The sequence below is a fragment of the Cebus imitator genome, unplaced genomic scaffold, assembly GCF_001604975.1.
Source record: "Cebus imitator isolate Cc_AM_T3 unplaced genomic scaffold, Cebus_imitator-1.0 Scaffold205, whole genome shotgun sequence".
In the NCBI taxonomy this organism is placed as follows: Eukaryota; Metazoa; Chordata; class Mammalia; order Primates; family Cebidae; genus Cebus; species Cebus imitator.
The window spans coordinates 1,780,048-1,794,704 of NW_016107520.1; the positions used below are offsets into that span (position 1 = coordinate 1,780,048).

At 37.0% G+C, this 14,657-nt stretch overlaps 1 protein-coding gene across 5 annotated transcripts in view; it reads right to left on the reverse strand.

The window, feature by feature from the left end:
- Positions 1 to 213: 213 nt before the first annotated feature.
- Positions 214 to 14,657, reverse strand: part of SKP2 (S-phase kinase associated protein 2) — a 34,345-nt gene continuing 19,901 nt past the window's right edge. For 3 of the 5 annotated variants that reach the window (XM_017548257.2, XM_017548254.2, XM_037745608.1), the window contains 4 exons: positions 14,377 to 14,507; positions 6,629 to 6,680; positions 6,357 to 6,464; positions 831 to 2,081 (listed from right to left, as the gene is read on the reverse strand). In XM_017548257.2, the coding sequence (XP_017403746.1) occupies positions 1,868 to 2,081; positions 6,357 to 6,464; positions 6,629 to 6,680; positions 14,377 to 14,507 (505 nt within the window). In that variant the 3' untranslated portion in view covers positions 831 to 1,867. Of the gene's footprint in view, positions 405 to 830; positions 2,082 to 3,326; positions 5,079 to 6,356; positions 6,465 to 6,628; positions 6,681 to 14,376; positions 14,508 to 14,657 lie in introns of those variants that run through there. The other 2 variants (XM_017548256.2, XM_017548258.2) reach the window with 2 other exon arrangements.

Below are 14,657 nucleotides of genomic sequence, written 5' to 3' on the forward strand. Positions count from 1 at the left end.
TGTATTAGCGCCTTTTCAAAAGGCATTACAAACTATTATTTTTTTGAATGTGACAAGCATATAAAGTAGATGGGTCAAAAAGGACCATCCCAGGGCTGTTTTGAAGGTTATTATTTAGAGGCCTCTATAGCACATCACACTAAATGTTTTCAAATTTTAATCACAGTACTTAAAATAAGAGAAAAAAGGAATACAGCTTAGCTTAAGTACTCATTTTTATAAAAATGTGTTTTATTATTTTAAAACAAGTCTATAAAAGTAGAAATAACATACAAAAATACAGATTACTCTGACGTGTTGGCAAAATAGCTTATGGCTGGACTTGAGTTTGGAAGTTCTGTATGTTTGAGGGCACCTGGATGTCAGAGTCCAACTGAATCCTAACCCCAGCTCTTGTCACTAATCTGTAAACAACAATTTCAAGTAGTAATATTTAGCACTGTTTACTAAGAAATTGAAGCATAATCATTTCCTGTGTAACCCAACTTTAAAATATTCCTTAGGTCTAAGCAGATAAAGGCACTTCATACTATGTTTCTAACGTTAACAATTTTTGATTAAAAAAAAAGTTAATACAAATGACGGGTTTTGGCTTTTCTTGGCGTTACATTTTGAACATACGAAGAAATCAATTTAAACTAGTTTTTTTGTGATTTTTAAGAAGTAGAATTTAATCTTTTCACTTCTATGTACCAGTTTTAAAAAAACATCACTGATGGTATCAAAAGGTCCCACATCTGGATTTTAACTCTTATGTAGGTATAAGTAGTGCATACTACTGAAACTGCATGAAACATATACCTGCTTCTGTTGTCTATTTCTGATTGAAGGGAGTGCAGTTCCTCGGACTTTAGGTCCGATACCCTTATAAATAGATAGTTTCAAACAATTATTGGTGAGAGATCATTAAAAAAAAAAAGACAATTTAAAATACTTGATTTTAGAATATAAAAGTAACCTTAAGAACCTCAGCACTAAAGGAAAGAAAACAGCAGGCAACTTCAGAATTCTTCCATCCAAATGTTCAAGAATAAAGACTAGATTAATAATAGCACCTTTCTAAAACAAAGCAAGTCATTTAAAAATCTTAAGGACCCATGTTCACATAATTTGATTATCAAGTTAGAAAACAATTATATTTCTCATCTAATTTAGAATTCTGGAAACACAGTAACTTAATGAACATTGAGATACTTCAAATTAACCTGTTGTAGAAAGCTGTCGCCTGGGCCTTCAAATCCTACACCTCTGGTTTTTGTAATGTTTGGTCTTTTGTAAGTTTTAAGGTGAATTAAGTGGCTACTAATTTCTATTAACATAATTTCAAATCTAAAGGCAAAATTAAAATGCATTTTTCTCTTCCTCATTACCAGAAAAGATGGCCTCATATGCTACTATCCTATGATTCTCTTTTTGTTCAGCTCATAATACAAATAGCTTATTGTTCTTCTAAGCTGTCTTATAAAGCAATACTATAAAATTAAATAGATAAAAGTTATATAAGCTATGAAGATTGTTTGCTGGCGGTAATTTTTAAGCTTGATTCTGAATAGACTTCATAAAAAGGGCACTTGGAAAAGGTGGCTCAAATTTTGCTCTTTAAGGTATCTTGAAATTAGAGGCTCACTCTCCCAAAATTTCAAAAGGCCTACAACTTTGGCTCTTAAGAGCAAAGCAGTGATAGAAGCTTTTAGAATCATTTCAACAAGCAAGATTTCATAGTTTTCCCTCTCAAATGGTTCCCTAATATACTTGCAGAATGAAGGCAAAGGGAAAACCAAGAATAAAACTAGCTAAGTACTCCATTAATTGAGCTTCCTGCCTACTTTCCCTGTTCTAAAGAAGACACCATCCTGCAATAAATACTTCACAGACAACTGGGCTTTTGCAGGGTCAGTCGGCATTTGATGCCCCATATCTCCTGGCTCTTTTGGTTGTCAATAGTTGGCCTGGCAATGGTGGTGAAATGGGAGCAATTAATCTGTAGATGAGGAAGGGCTTCCTTTAACAGTTGAAGGGTACCATCTGGCACAATTCCAAAAACTTGTAGTGTTTTTAGTGTGGGAATTTCTCCAAGTTCACTGGAAAGGAAGAAAAGACTTTTAGAATAGCAGTATCTATGGAAACTGTTTGGCTAGAGTTATATCACCCAAATTTTACAATTTGTATCATTTACAAAATGCAGTCTGAAAATATAATTTATAATAAATGACTTGAGAAAATAGCAAATTAAACTGGAAAGCACAGACCATATAGCTTGAGCAACATGGTTTTAGGAAATGCACTGGTGCATTTTATTGAATGAGGTTCCTAATAACCTTAGAAACTCAGGTTTATTTAAAATCCAACCATATTTGCTTCCTTTCTCCAGCTGTGATTTATACAGTGATCTGAATGGGGTTACTGTGTTGTGAGAAGAAACTAGCAAGCTAGTGATGGTAAAAAGCAGATGTTTTACTGTGGTGCCAGTTGCGTTACATGCAAATTAAGGATATGAACTTAACCTTTATGTGAACTAGGCTCATCTTTCAAAAGGAGATGTTGGCAGGATTCATGAACTTCTTAATAATGGTTCATAGTCAACAAGTCCATTCTGTGTGATGAAAACTACCACTGACTTCCCTAAGATACTTTAGACAAGGTTATGTAGTTGGGTACAAGTGGAAAACATGGGTGAAAAATCACATCCTTTATAGGAGGCAATAGCCATCTCTCTGATCTGTATTTGCTGAAGGTTGGGACACACAGTACAAAGTCTTGGGAAAGGGAACATTTATTTTGGAATTTCAACAAAATCCTACCACAGGTCAATGAGCACATCAATGACCTAGAGTCAGAAACATCCTTTATATTTTCATATTGTCAATAATTGCTTTAAAAAAAGCCCCAAACTTTCCTTACAGTAACTGTCACCTGACCTTCAGTCTTTCTTCTTTCTAGCCTATTCTATATACCAATTTCCAAGGCATCCTCCTGAAGCCTAGCTCAGATTAGTCATTCATCTGCTCCAAAACCTTGGATGCTTCCCTTGTGTTTACAGAACCCAGGCTGTTCAGCTAGCCTGAAGACCTTCTGTGTTTAACCTGCCCTTCCAGTCTTCCCACTACCCCCCTAAATATATTTATTTTACATTCCACAAGGTGTCTTAAACCCCATAAATGTTTATTATACATTAGCTGAGTACAAGATGAAGGCTAGTTTATAAAATAAAAGCACTCCAAATGAAATAAATATACTTGTTCACAAGGGGACAATAAGATCTAAAGGTACAACCAAGGAAAATCAGAAAGAACAAATTGCTGTCATTCTTTAAGTAAACTGCTTTCTGGAATGTAGAAACGGTATCAAAGTAAGATCACAATACACAGATGTTTATACTTATCACTTACAATGACAGCAATCCAGCTCCAACTTTGAATCCCTCATGTGAAATTTGAGAAATGTTGTTATGAGAATTCTGGTTCTGGGATATCCAAATTAGCCAAATTGTGAGCCATTCTGCACTGGAGAATATTTAAAGGAAGAAACTGTAGGAGGGAGTAAGAAAAGGAGGAATGGCAGATGGCAGAGGAGGGAATGTTCTTGCAATAGCGTTGGGAAAGAGATTTGGTGAGGAAAGAAATTAAGAGCAGACTCTCAGAACACACTAGAGTGTTATATATAAGAAGGGGCTTATATAAGATAAGACGATGGATGAAGAACCAGTTCCCAAGTAAAAAATCCAGAAAGTCTCTAAAATTTTAAGAAGAAGAGAAAAAACAAAAAATACCTACTGGTATGTGCATTACCTACAACCCAGAATAAAAACTTTGCAAGCATCTTTTAAAAACTACAATGGAAGAGACTGAAGAGCAAACTAAGGGATAGCAAATAGAAATAAGTAGTTCAAGAGCCATTATTTCTAATGTAAGAAGTATAAAATGACGCCAGTGTCTTCTGTATCTTGAATTTTAGAAAATAAAAGATATTTATGAACTCTTTCACAGGATTGTTCCTTACCTCATCTATATAATAATCTTGTTTTTCTTATAAAATCTTAAAGGCCTCAACTACAAATGCTCCTACCACAGAAGTTTTTTAGTCTTCTGTAATCTTAGATTAGTTTACTACCTCCAGCTTGGGTTTCTTACTTAAATGAGAAATAGGGAAGAATTAGAAGGAAGCTTAGATACAGAGGAGAAGACCAATTAAGAAGGGAATAAATACAATGGGAAAGGTCCTGGGGAAGAAAAATTTAGGGTTTCTCAAGTATTTGAAAACATTACTACAGAAGAAAGACATTCAAATTATATTTTCCCACTTTCTGAGAAATAGCCTTAAGTTCTTTAGCATAGATGGTTCTCTGGAAATTCTTACGGAAGCATCCCGGAATTTTTATTATAAATCTCAAATATATCAGCTGCCAAAATGATTGAAATTAGAGTCATTCTAATTCTCATTTTATCTTGAGAAACTTTTAAGTATCAACACACTCATCTTAAGGATTCACAATGCAAATCAGTGTATAATTTACACAATGCCTAAAGAAATATACTCTTTAACCTTAAATTTCAAGGACAGGATCTTTCTTCTTCTCTATTCTAGTGGTCTGACTTGTAACTAAACTCCTAATGTCCCTGTTTCTCTTATTTCATAAGGTTTGTACATAAAAGAAATAATAATGCAGTGAAGGTTCACAACTTGTTCTGTGACTTCAGGCCCATGTTTGTAAACATCAATTCACACTGCCTCCAGGTATTACCATGCGATTATTATGCAGGTATTGCAATTACTATTACTATTATCCCACTGGATAAAAATATTAAAATGAAGAGCTCACAGCCTTCCCCTTGGCTCTGCTTGAGAAAAAGCATTTGGGTTATTACCTGCTTGGCTTCTTTTTTTCTGCAGAGAAGGAACAAAAGCAAGACACATGGATAGATTCTCTTAAGAAAAGCAACCCAAAAAGAATTATCACCACACTCCCCAGGGGGCTGCACATGCAAAGAAACAGGAGCCCAGATGACAAGGACAGGAAAGAATGGATGACAGGGAAGCCTTTTTGGATTCATGCTAGAAGCTCCTAGGAGTTCTGGATGCTAGAAAATAAGAGAGGGCAGGGATTTCAATAAGTTTTATGCACATGAATTTAAACCCCAACACTTGAGAGCTGGGAAAGTAAATCCTACCATCCTATTTTAGGCAGTCCTTTTCCAAATGAGATACCAGCTCAGACCCTGAACCCCAAAATTAATTAAAATGCATAATTGCCAGATTTCCTAATTCTACTAGCTAACTCTGATAGCTGAGGTATCAGATTTATTCATTAATTCTTGAAACTAACTTAAAAGATCCAGGCTGATTCTGGGGACTAAAATTCTTTGTTCAAATTCACCACTGTTCCTGGGTAGGAGCTGGAAGCTGAATTAACCACCATTTAAATAGCGAGCTACATAAATGAGTCCAGCAGCCGCACTGAGGGCATGTTGGGCACCTGACCTACTCTACTGACCTCTTCTGGTTTTCAATAAAATTGCTACAAATTTACATTTGCCATTAGGGAGACTTTTCCAGCCCTTTGGGATGAAATACAGGAAACCTTTTAAAACAATAAAAATATGATTCCCAGGATGAGTTGGGTATGGTGCTTCCCAAAGGAAAGATAGACCAGGCTGCTTCTTTCTTGCACTCCCTTGATTCTGTGGAAGTTGCTGAGCAGGTAAAACTAACCCTTGTGTGAACTACTGGATTAGATAGTGACTATTTTGCTTCTGTCTAGGAGACCTAGGATTTAGACCCAGGTCAGCCACCAATTCACCATAAGGCTGGAATAAGTCACTTCACTTTTTAGACCTTAACACAACCCTGTTCAAAAACAGCATCAGACTTACAATGCATACCATCTACAGGCTTATATCCTTCCTATTCCTTGACTATCTAGGACATAGATCAGGAGAAGATACAGAATTTTTAGCCCAGATGAAAGCCTCTGGAATCAACTGGAGTTAATCCGAAAAAATTGGGAAGAAAAAAAGACACCTACATTGGGTCTGCCTTCCTAATTATACTCTGAGTTTCCTGGAGGAAAAGGTTATCTGCTGCTTCTTTGCTAAGTCCTCTCACAGATACTAAGACAGCAGGCTACTCATTAAAACTGCTTACAGCTAAACAATAAATGTTTGGTGAACCATCTGAATCAACTCAATTTCTCCAGACAGTTTAGCAACGTTCTGCTAGTCTTTCATAGCCAGTCTGTGCTATACTAATCACTAATGTTTCAGTTTCATGTGTCTATTAATAATAATGGATTTTCACACCAAGGGGCAGCTCTGTTGTTTCCTGCCTTCTATTAAGCATTAAAAACAGAACATACTTACAGTAAAGTTTCAGGTATTATATCATAGCACCGACTGAGAGACAGGTGTTGGAGGTAGCTGAGATGGAAAAATTCCGGGAAGCAGTCATTCTTTAGCATGATACTATCACTGTAAGAGAGCAGAAAAAAAATATTGAAAATCACACATTGATCCTAAAGACAGAAATAACCCACTTCTTAGCTCCTTCAATTCAACATTATAATCCTTTCTCCATTAAATGAGAAATCAAAAATTTTCAACTTTTGATCTAAAATAAACAAATTAAAAAATACCTTAAGTCTAGGTGGACAAGATTGGGGCATCTTCTAACTAAAGTAGAGAGATCTAGGAAAAGCAAACAAACATGATGGTCACTATTAAGCGAGGAACAAGACAAGGATATTTGCTATCATTCTATCATTGAACATCATGCTGGAAGTTCAGAACAATGCAGTTAGAAGCACACACTATTAGAAAGAAAAAATGATCATCTTGGAATATAAAATTTTCTACCTCAAAAGCCCAAGAGAATCACCTAAAAAAGAGAACTGTGTAAAATGACTGGTTCACAATAATTTTTAGCTTATCTATGTATCAGTAATAGCAGGCTGGAAAAATAATGAAAAAAAAAAATCCCATTCACAATAGCAAAAAGCAAAATTAAACACCAGTATATATAAGCAAATAACATGCTACAAAGGTAACACCTCAGATCAAAAAGAGAAATAACAGATCAGTAAAAAGAAATAGGCAGTGGCTGGCAAGATGGCTGAATAGGAACAGCTCTCGTCTGCAGGTCCCATTGAGATCAACACAGAAGGCAGTGTACCTGAAAGTGATGGGGAAATAAAACCAAGTTGGAAAACACTCTTCAGGATATTATCCAGGAGAACTTCCCCAACATTCAAGACAGGCCAACATTCAAATTCAGGGAATACAGAGAATACCACAAAGATATTCATTGAGAAGAACAACACACCAAGATGCTAATCATCAGATTCACCAAGGTTGAACTGAAGGAAAAACTGTTAAGGGCAGCCAGAGAGAAATGTCTCGTTACCCAAAAAGGGAAGCCTATCAGACTCACAGCAGATCTTTCTGCAGAAACCCTACAGGCCAGAAGGGAGTGAGGGGCCAATATTCAACATTCTTAAAAAAGTTTCTACCCAGAATTTCATATCCAGCCAAACTAAGCTTCATAAGCAAAGGAGAAAGAAAATCTTTTACAGATATGCAAATGCTGAGAGTTTTTGTCACCACCAGGCCTGCCTTACAAGAGCTCCTGAAGGAGGCACTACATATGGAAAGGAAAAACTGGTACCAGCCACTGCAAAAACATACCAAATTGTAAAGACCATCGACAATGTGAAGAAACTGCATTAACTAATGGGCAAAATAACCAGCTAGCATCAAAATGGCAGAATCAAATTCATACCTAACAATTCACACCTTAAATGTAAATAGGCTAAATGTCCCAATTAAAAGATAAAGACTGGCAAACTGGATAGAGTCAAGACCTATTCATATGCTGTATTCAGGAGACCTATCTCATGTGCAAAGACACACATAGGCTCAAAATAAAGGGGTGGAGGAATATTTACCAAGCAAATGGAAAGGAAATAAAAAGCAGGCATTGCAATCCTAGTAGCTGATAAAATAGACTTTAAACCAATGAAGATAAAAAACAAAGAAGGGCATTACATAACAGTAACAGACAAACAGAAAGCTAAATCATAAGTGAACACCCATTCCCATTGCTACAAAGAGAATAATATACCTATGAATACAACTAACAAGGGGTGTAAAGGATCTCTTCAAGTAGAACTACAAACCACTGCTCAAGGAAATAAGACCCAAACAAATGGAAAAACATTGCACGTTCATGGATAGGAAGAATCAGTATCGTGAAAATGGCCATACTGCCCAAAGTAATTTATAGATTGAATGCTAGCCCCTTCAAGCTACCATTGCATTTCTTCACAGAATTAGAAAAAACTACTTTAAATTTCTTATGGAACAAAAAAAGAGCCCACATAGCCAAGACAATCCTAAGTGAAAAGAACAAAGCTGGAGGCATCATGCTACCTGACCTCAAACTATACTACTAGGCAACAGTAACAAAAACATCATGATACTGGTACCAAAACAGATATACAGACCAATGGAACAGAACAGACGGCTCAGAAATAACACCACGCATCTGATCTTTGACAAACCTGACAAAAACAAGCAATGGGGAAAGAATTCCCTATTTAATAAATGGTGCTGGGAAAACTGGCTAGCTATATGCAGAAAACTGAAACTGGACCCCTTAATTACACCTTATGCAAAAATTAACTCAAGATAGATTAAAAACTTAAATGTAATACCTAAAAACCACAAAAACTGTAGAAGAAAACCAAGGCAATACCATTCAGGACATAGGCATGGGCAAAGACTTTATGACTACAACACCAAAAGCAATGAATGGCAATGAAGGGCAAATTGACAAATGGGATCTCATTAAGCTAAAAAGCTTCTGCACAACAAAAGAAACTATCATCAGAGTGAACAGGCAACCTACAGAATGGGAGAAAATTTTTGCAATCTACCCATCTGACAAAGGGCTCATATCCAGAATCTATAAAGAACTTAAACAAATTTACAAGAAAAAAACAACCCCATCAAAAAGTGGGCGAAGGATATGAACAGACACTTCCAAAAGAAGACATTTATGTGGCCAAAAAACCGTAAGAAAAAAAAGCTCATTATCACTGGTCACGAGAGAAATGCAAATCAAAACCACAATGAGATACCATCTTACACCAGTTAGAGTGGCAATCATTAAAAAGTCAGGAAATAACGGATGCTGGAGAGGATATGGAGAAATAGGAATGCTTTTACACTGTCGGTGGGAGTGTCAATTAGTTCAACCATTGTGGAAGACAGTGTGGCGATTCCTCAAAGATCTAGAACCAGAAATACTGTATAACCCAGCAATCCCATTACTGGGTATATACCCAAAGGATTATAAATCATTCTACTATAAAGACACATGCATACATATGTTTATTGCAGCACTATTCACAATAGCAAAGACTTGGAACCAACCCAAATGCCCATCAATGAAAGGCTGGATAAAGAAAATGTGGCATATATACACCATGGAATACTATGCAGCCATAAAAAAAGATGAGTTCATGTCTTTTGCAGGGACATAGATGAAGCTGGAAACCATCATACTAGGGAGTTAATCTTATATAAAGAGAAAAAAGATAAATCAAAAATAGGCAATGAACATGAACAAATCTACATTATAAAATACCAAGATCATAAAAAGGAGCAAGAAATACCAACGAAAATTAGAAATATTGCTTCTCAGCCATCAAGTGAAAAACAATTCTATCATAAAGTACACTACAGGTATAGATACTTGATTTTATTTGTGGGATTTCAGGAGCCTGAACTGATTATTTTTGGATAGTGAACTAATTTTTTTTTTTTTTTTTTTTTAAGAATTCAGAGAATTACACACTTTACTTTTGGTCCAGTTATTCCACTTTTAGAAAAGTATAGATGTGTATGAATATATTCAATGTGGCAACAGTTATATTAGCCCCTCCTCCAATCAGTTTAATATGTTAACCTTATCCATTCCATGAAATACATGCTAATCATTATTAAAAAGTTTTCTGATAACATTTTATACCGAAAAAAATACTAAGATAGATTGCAAACAAAATATATACAATGCATTATAATTTCAACTTAGCCAAAACACACTCCAACTCACATTTACACACAAACACATATACAGAAAGAAAGAGAAAAGAAAAAAAAAGGCTGGAAGGAAATACATCCAAAATGTTAACTTCAGTATTCAAGGGTGTCAGGATTACAGACAACTTTTCAGAATTTGGAAGAAAGTCAGGTGAGCTACTTGGCAATCAGGAAATAAATCAATAAATGTTACTTATTTAGAACCACAGGCAAACATTTGAGGGTTTTTTTGTCTCACAGGTATATCCCCTCCCCTAAATTCTGGACTTGCATTTCCAACTGCCTCCTCAACATACTGTTTGGATATGTAATAGGACTCCACATTTATGTCTAAAACCAAACACTCAAATTTCTCCCCAAAATTTCCTCTTTCCGTAAACTCTTTCCCATCTCAGCAAGTGATAATTTCACGAATCCAGGGGCTTCAGCCAAAACCCTTGAAATCATAGTGGACTGTTTTTCTCACATCCCACATTCATTCTGTGACCAAATCTCATGATGTTGGTTTTAAAAATGTGCCCAAATCTGATCATTTCTTACCACCTTAAGTGTCATCACCCTAGTCCCCTAACTGGTCTCCCTGCTTCATACTTCCCCCTACAGCCTTTTCTCAGCACAGCACCAGCTTGAGTCTTTTAAAATTAAGTCAGTCATATCATCATTCTGCTCGAAATATGCCAATGGCTTCCCATCTCACACAGGGAAAATTCAAAGCTTTTGTCTTGGCTTAGCCCTTGGACATCTCTCTCCTCTCACTGTTCTCCCTGCTCCCTCTCACACACTGGTTCCATGTCAAGGTCTTAGCACTCGCAGGTCCTTTGTCCTTAAATGTTCTCTCACATATGCATGTGGATTCCTCTTTCACTCAGTCAGGTCTCTGGCTCCAGTGTAGCCTCCTCAGAGAGGCCCTGTCTTTAACTATTCCATCTAAAAGTCGTCCCCTTTCTCCACATTCTACCTGGTTACTCTGCTTTGCTTTTCTTCTTTGCAATTTCACCTCCTTTTATAACATTCATGAAATATGTTCACTTTCTGGCTACCCTACTAGAAAGTAAACTTCGTAAGGGTGACTTTCTCTGTTTTGTTCAAGGCTACCTCTTCTGGGTCTGGAACAGGGCTTCAATCATTGTAGATGCTTAATAAACATTTAATGAATGACCAAAAAATAAAAATACTACACAATAAAGTTTTGAGAGACCAATCATCTAGCCAGCCAACTAGCCATCAGCAAAATCAAATGCAATCATACTTTGACACCACTGGAGAAAGAACTAAACATTCGGGGATAAAGTGGATTAGTCTCCTTCTCTGCCCCACACTTAAGCTCTGTCTTCCCTGGGCAGGAAGGGTTAGTAAACAGTAGTCACTGCCAAGCTTCCCTCTTCACTGTCCCCTTAATTTCACCACAAACAGTAGACCCAACCTGAGCTAGAAGGGATCTTAGAAACCATGTAATTTAATCTGCCACTTCAAAGGAGAGGTGATTTCAGCTACATAAGTCAAGGTCAAATCCAAAACCAAAGGTTTCTGAGCGTCATCCATTACTCCATGGAAAGGTAGTGATGTGGGTAGTAGGGAAGGAACAGTAATAACAGCCAACAGTAACTGAACTCTTACCATGTGCCAAGAAATGTTCCACATGTTGTACGTATCTTAACTCATTTATTCTTTCCTGTAACTCTAAGAGGTGAGTTCTACTTATCTCCATTTCACTGTTGAGAGAACTAAGGAACAGGTAAGTTTGGCAACTTGCCTAAGTCTACCCAGTAAATGGCAGAGTGAGTATTTGAACCCAGGCCATCTGGTACCAGTCTATGAGCTAAAACCAAATCCATATTATCTCCGACATAATGAAATGGTGTGTGCTATTGTTAGACATTAAAAATCTTTTTATCCCCATTGAATAATTAAAAAACAAACACTTCAATTTATATTGTCTCTCTTTCCTGAATGTGTCTAGCAAGCAGAATTTTATTTATTTATTTATTTATTTATTTTTGAGACGGAGTTTCGCTCTTGTTACCCAGGCTGGAGTGCAATGGCGCGATCTCGGCTCACTGCAACCTCCGCCTCCCGGTTCAGGCAATTCTCCTGCCCCAGCCTCCTGAGTAGCTGGGATTACAGGCACGCGCCACCATGCCCAGCTGATTTTTTGTATTTTTAGTAGAGACGGGGTTTCACTATGTTGACCAGGATGGTCTCGATCTCTTGACCTCGTGATCCACCCGCCTCGGCCTCCCAAAGTGCTGGGATTACAGGCGTGAGCCACCGCGCCCGGCCCCAGAATTTTAATACCTACTATTTCTGCCAAAAACTCGGTAAACAGGCTCTCTGTTCTCTTTCTTGGAGAAACAAAGGGAAAGGTTTTAAGCCAAACTTGGACAAAACCAACAGCACTTTGCCTACAGCAGTTTCTCAACCTTGCACCCAGAGCCTCAGTTCATGTCAGAAAATCTTTCAGTAAAGTAGTGAAAGATCCAGATGTGGGCAAGAAATATAAACAAGGCACTGCCTTCCCTTCACCTGCAGATGAACAGAGAAGAGCCAAGAAGGATGGGATTTCACACCAAGAGGATGGCTCGTGGGTGGGAGTTTAAACTTCTTGAAGGAAAATTTGACAAAAGCTATCCAAAACTTGAGGATAGTCCAGGATTAGCACCTAATGCTGGACTCAGCAATTCCACTTTTAAGAATCCATCCTTAGAAATGCATCCAAAGATTTTTCTCTGTCACTCATAAAATGGTTTATAGGAGAGAAAAACTGGGAAGATTCTGAATGTTCATTAGAAGGTGATCAACTGCATAAATTGTTATATTGATTTAATATAAATTATTCCATATCTATTTGATGGACTATCACATAGCCACTGATGATGACATAATGTAACCGCTGAAAATGGGGTTATGGGGGGGCGGGGAAAAGCATATTAAAAAGTATTTCATGTATTATGTTCCATTTAAATAAAACCCTTTTTATACAGCAAAAAGCCTAGCAAGATGTTCATTATTGGTGATTTGCTTCCCTTTGTGTTTTTCCATATTTTACATACTTTTGAAAAAGACTACATAACACTATGATCAGGTTTAAAATAGTACTTATAAATACTGGGTGGGGAGATTGGTAAAAAATAAAGACATGATTCCTACTTTTATGGCTAACTAAAGAAAGTGTTCACGTTGTCTGAAAATGCAAGTGTTGGAATGGCAGTAGCCCAAATCTGAGTCCTTGCACAGGCGAAAGACTCAAATCTCTACCCACTCATGAGAGTCTAGCAATTATTTTTTATAGCTTTACATCTCTTACCAGAGGATGTCTGTCCTGGAGAAGTAGTTTTACACTACTTAAATTTTAAGATATATTCTGCAGATGTTTGCTTCAAATCTTTTTCAGAATAATAAAAACTATAATAAACAAAACACACTCAAGTAAGCTAGTACTAACATCAAGATATGGCGACGTGGGTGGCTGATTTAGCCAGGTTTTGTATAGCCCACAGACTGAATGTTGGCCTGAGATGATGAAGCCATTTAAAAAACTTGCCATTTGCAAGCACTTGCCTTTACAAATCAGGATTTTCTCATTAACATACAAATAAACTAAAGCATAACTGAATATTAAGGTTTGTAAAGGCTATTACCTGCTACCCCGAATTCTAATGCCTGTCTTCATCTAACAAGCTTCATTGCCCTCTTAGACTGAATACAAAATAAAAGTCATAAATATGAACTTATTAACAGGGTTTATAACAGAGTTTTTCAACCTTGGCACTGATGTTTGGACCAGATTATTGTGCGTACTATTCTCCTATCCTATACACCATCTGGCAGCATTCCTGCTTCCACCCATGAGAGACCAGCAGCACTCCCACAGCTGTGACAATAAAAACTGTCTCCAGACATTCACAAATGTCCCCGTACAAACAAAATAGCCCCTAATGAAGAAACACTACTTCATACTAATCAAATGCTACATTTATGCATTTTTATGTTGGGATTTACCTAATCATTTAGTTGATTAAAAGTTTTTCTGCTTAAAAATACATTGTTTTTAAAAATAAAGGTTTCTACTGTTAGATCCTGAATTCAGACCTTGGCTCTAGTTCACTAGCTGTTTACCTTTACCTAATCGTCAGATCTGCAGCTACCCCATCCGAAAGAGGGGAATGACACAGGCACTGGATTAAATCAGAAAACATATGTGGAGGAACAATTAGGAGAAGCTCAATGAATCTAATCCATTATGCTGTGAAGGCCTCAGTGGTCCAGGCTTGGAAGCTCTAACCTGATTTCTGGAGATTCTTTCGGTAGCCACTAAGATTCAGCTGGGTGATGGTCTCTGACACATGCGCAACTGCCACCTGCACATGCTTCTCAGTGAAATCAAAGCACCAGGAGAGGTTCAGCTCATCCAGTCTGCACAAAAGCGGGGTAACAAAGAAAATATGAAAACATCACATGGGAATGAGTTTGTCTTAAGCCACAAAGAAAGAAAATGCAAAGCCATTGATTCCTTATTTCACACACAGAACACCCATTTCGTTAAACGCAGCTACCTTTTGTCAC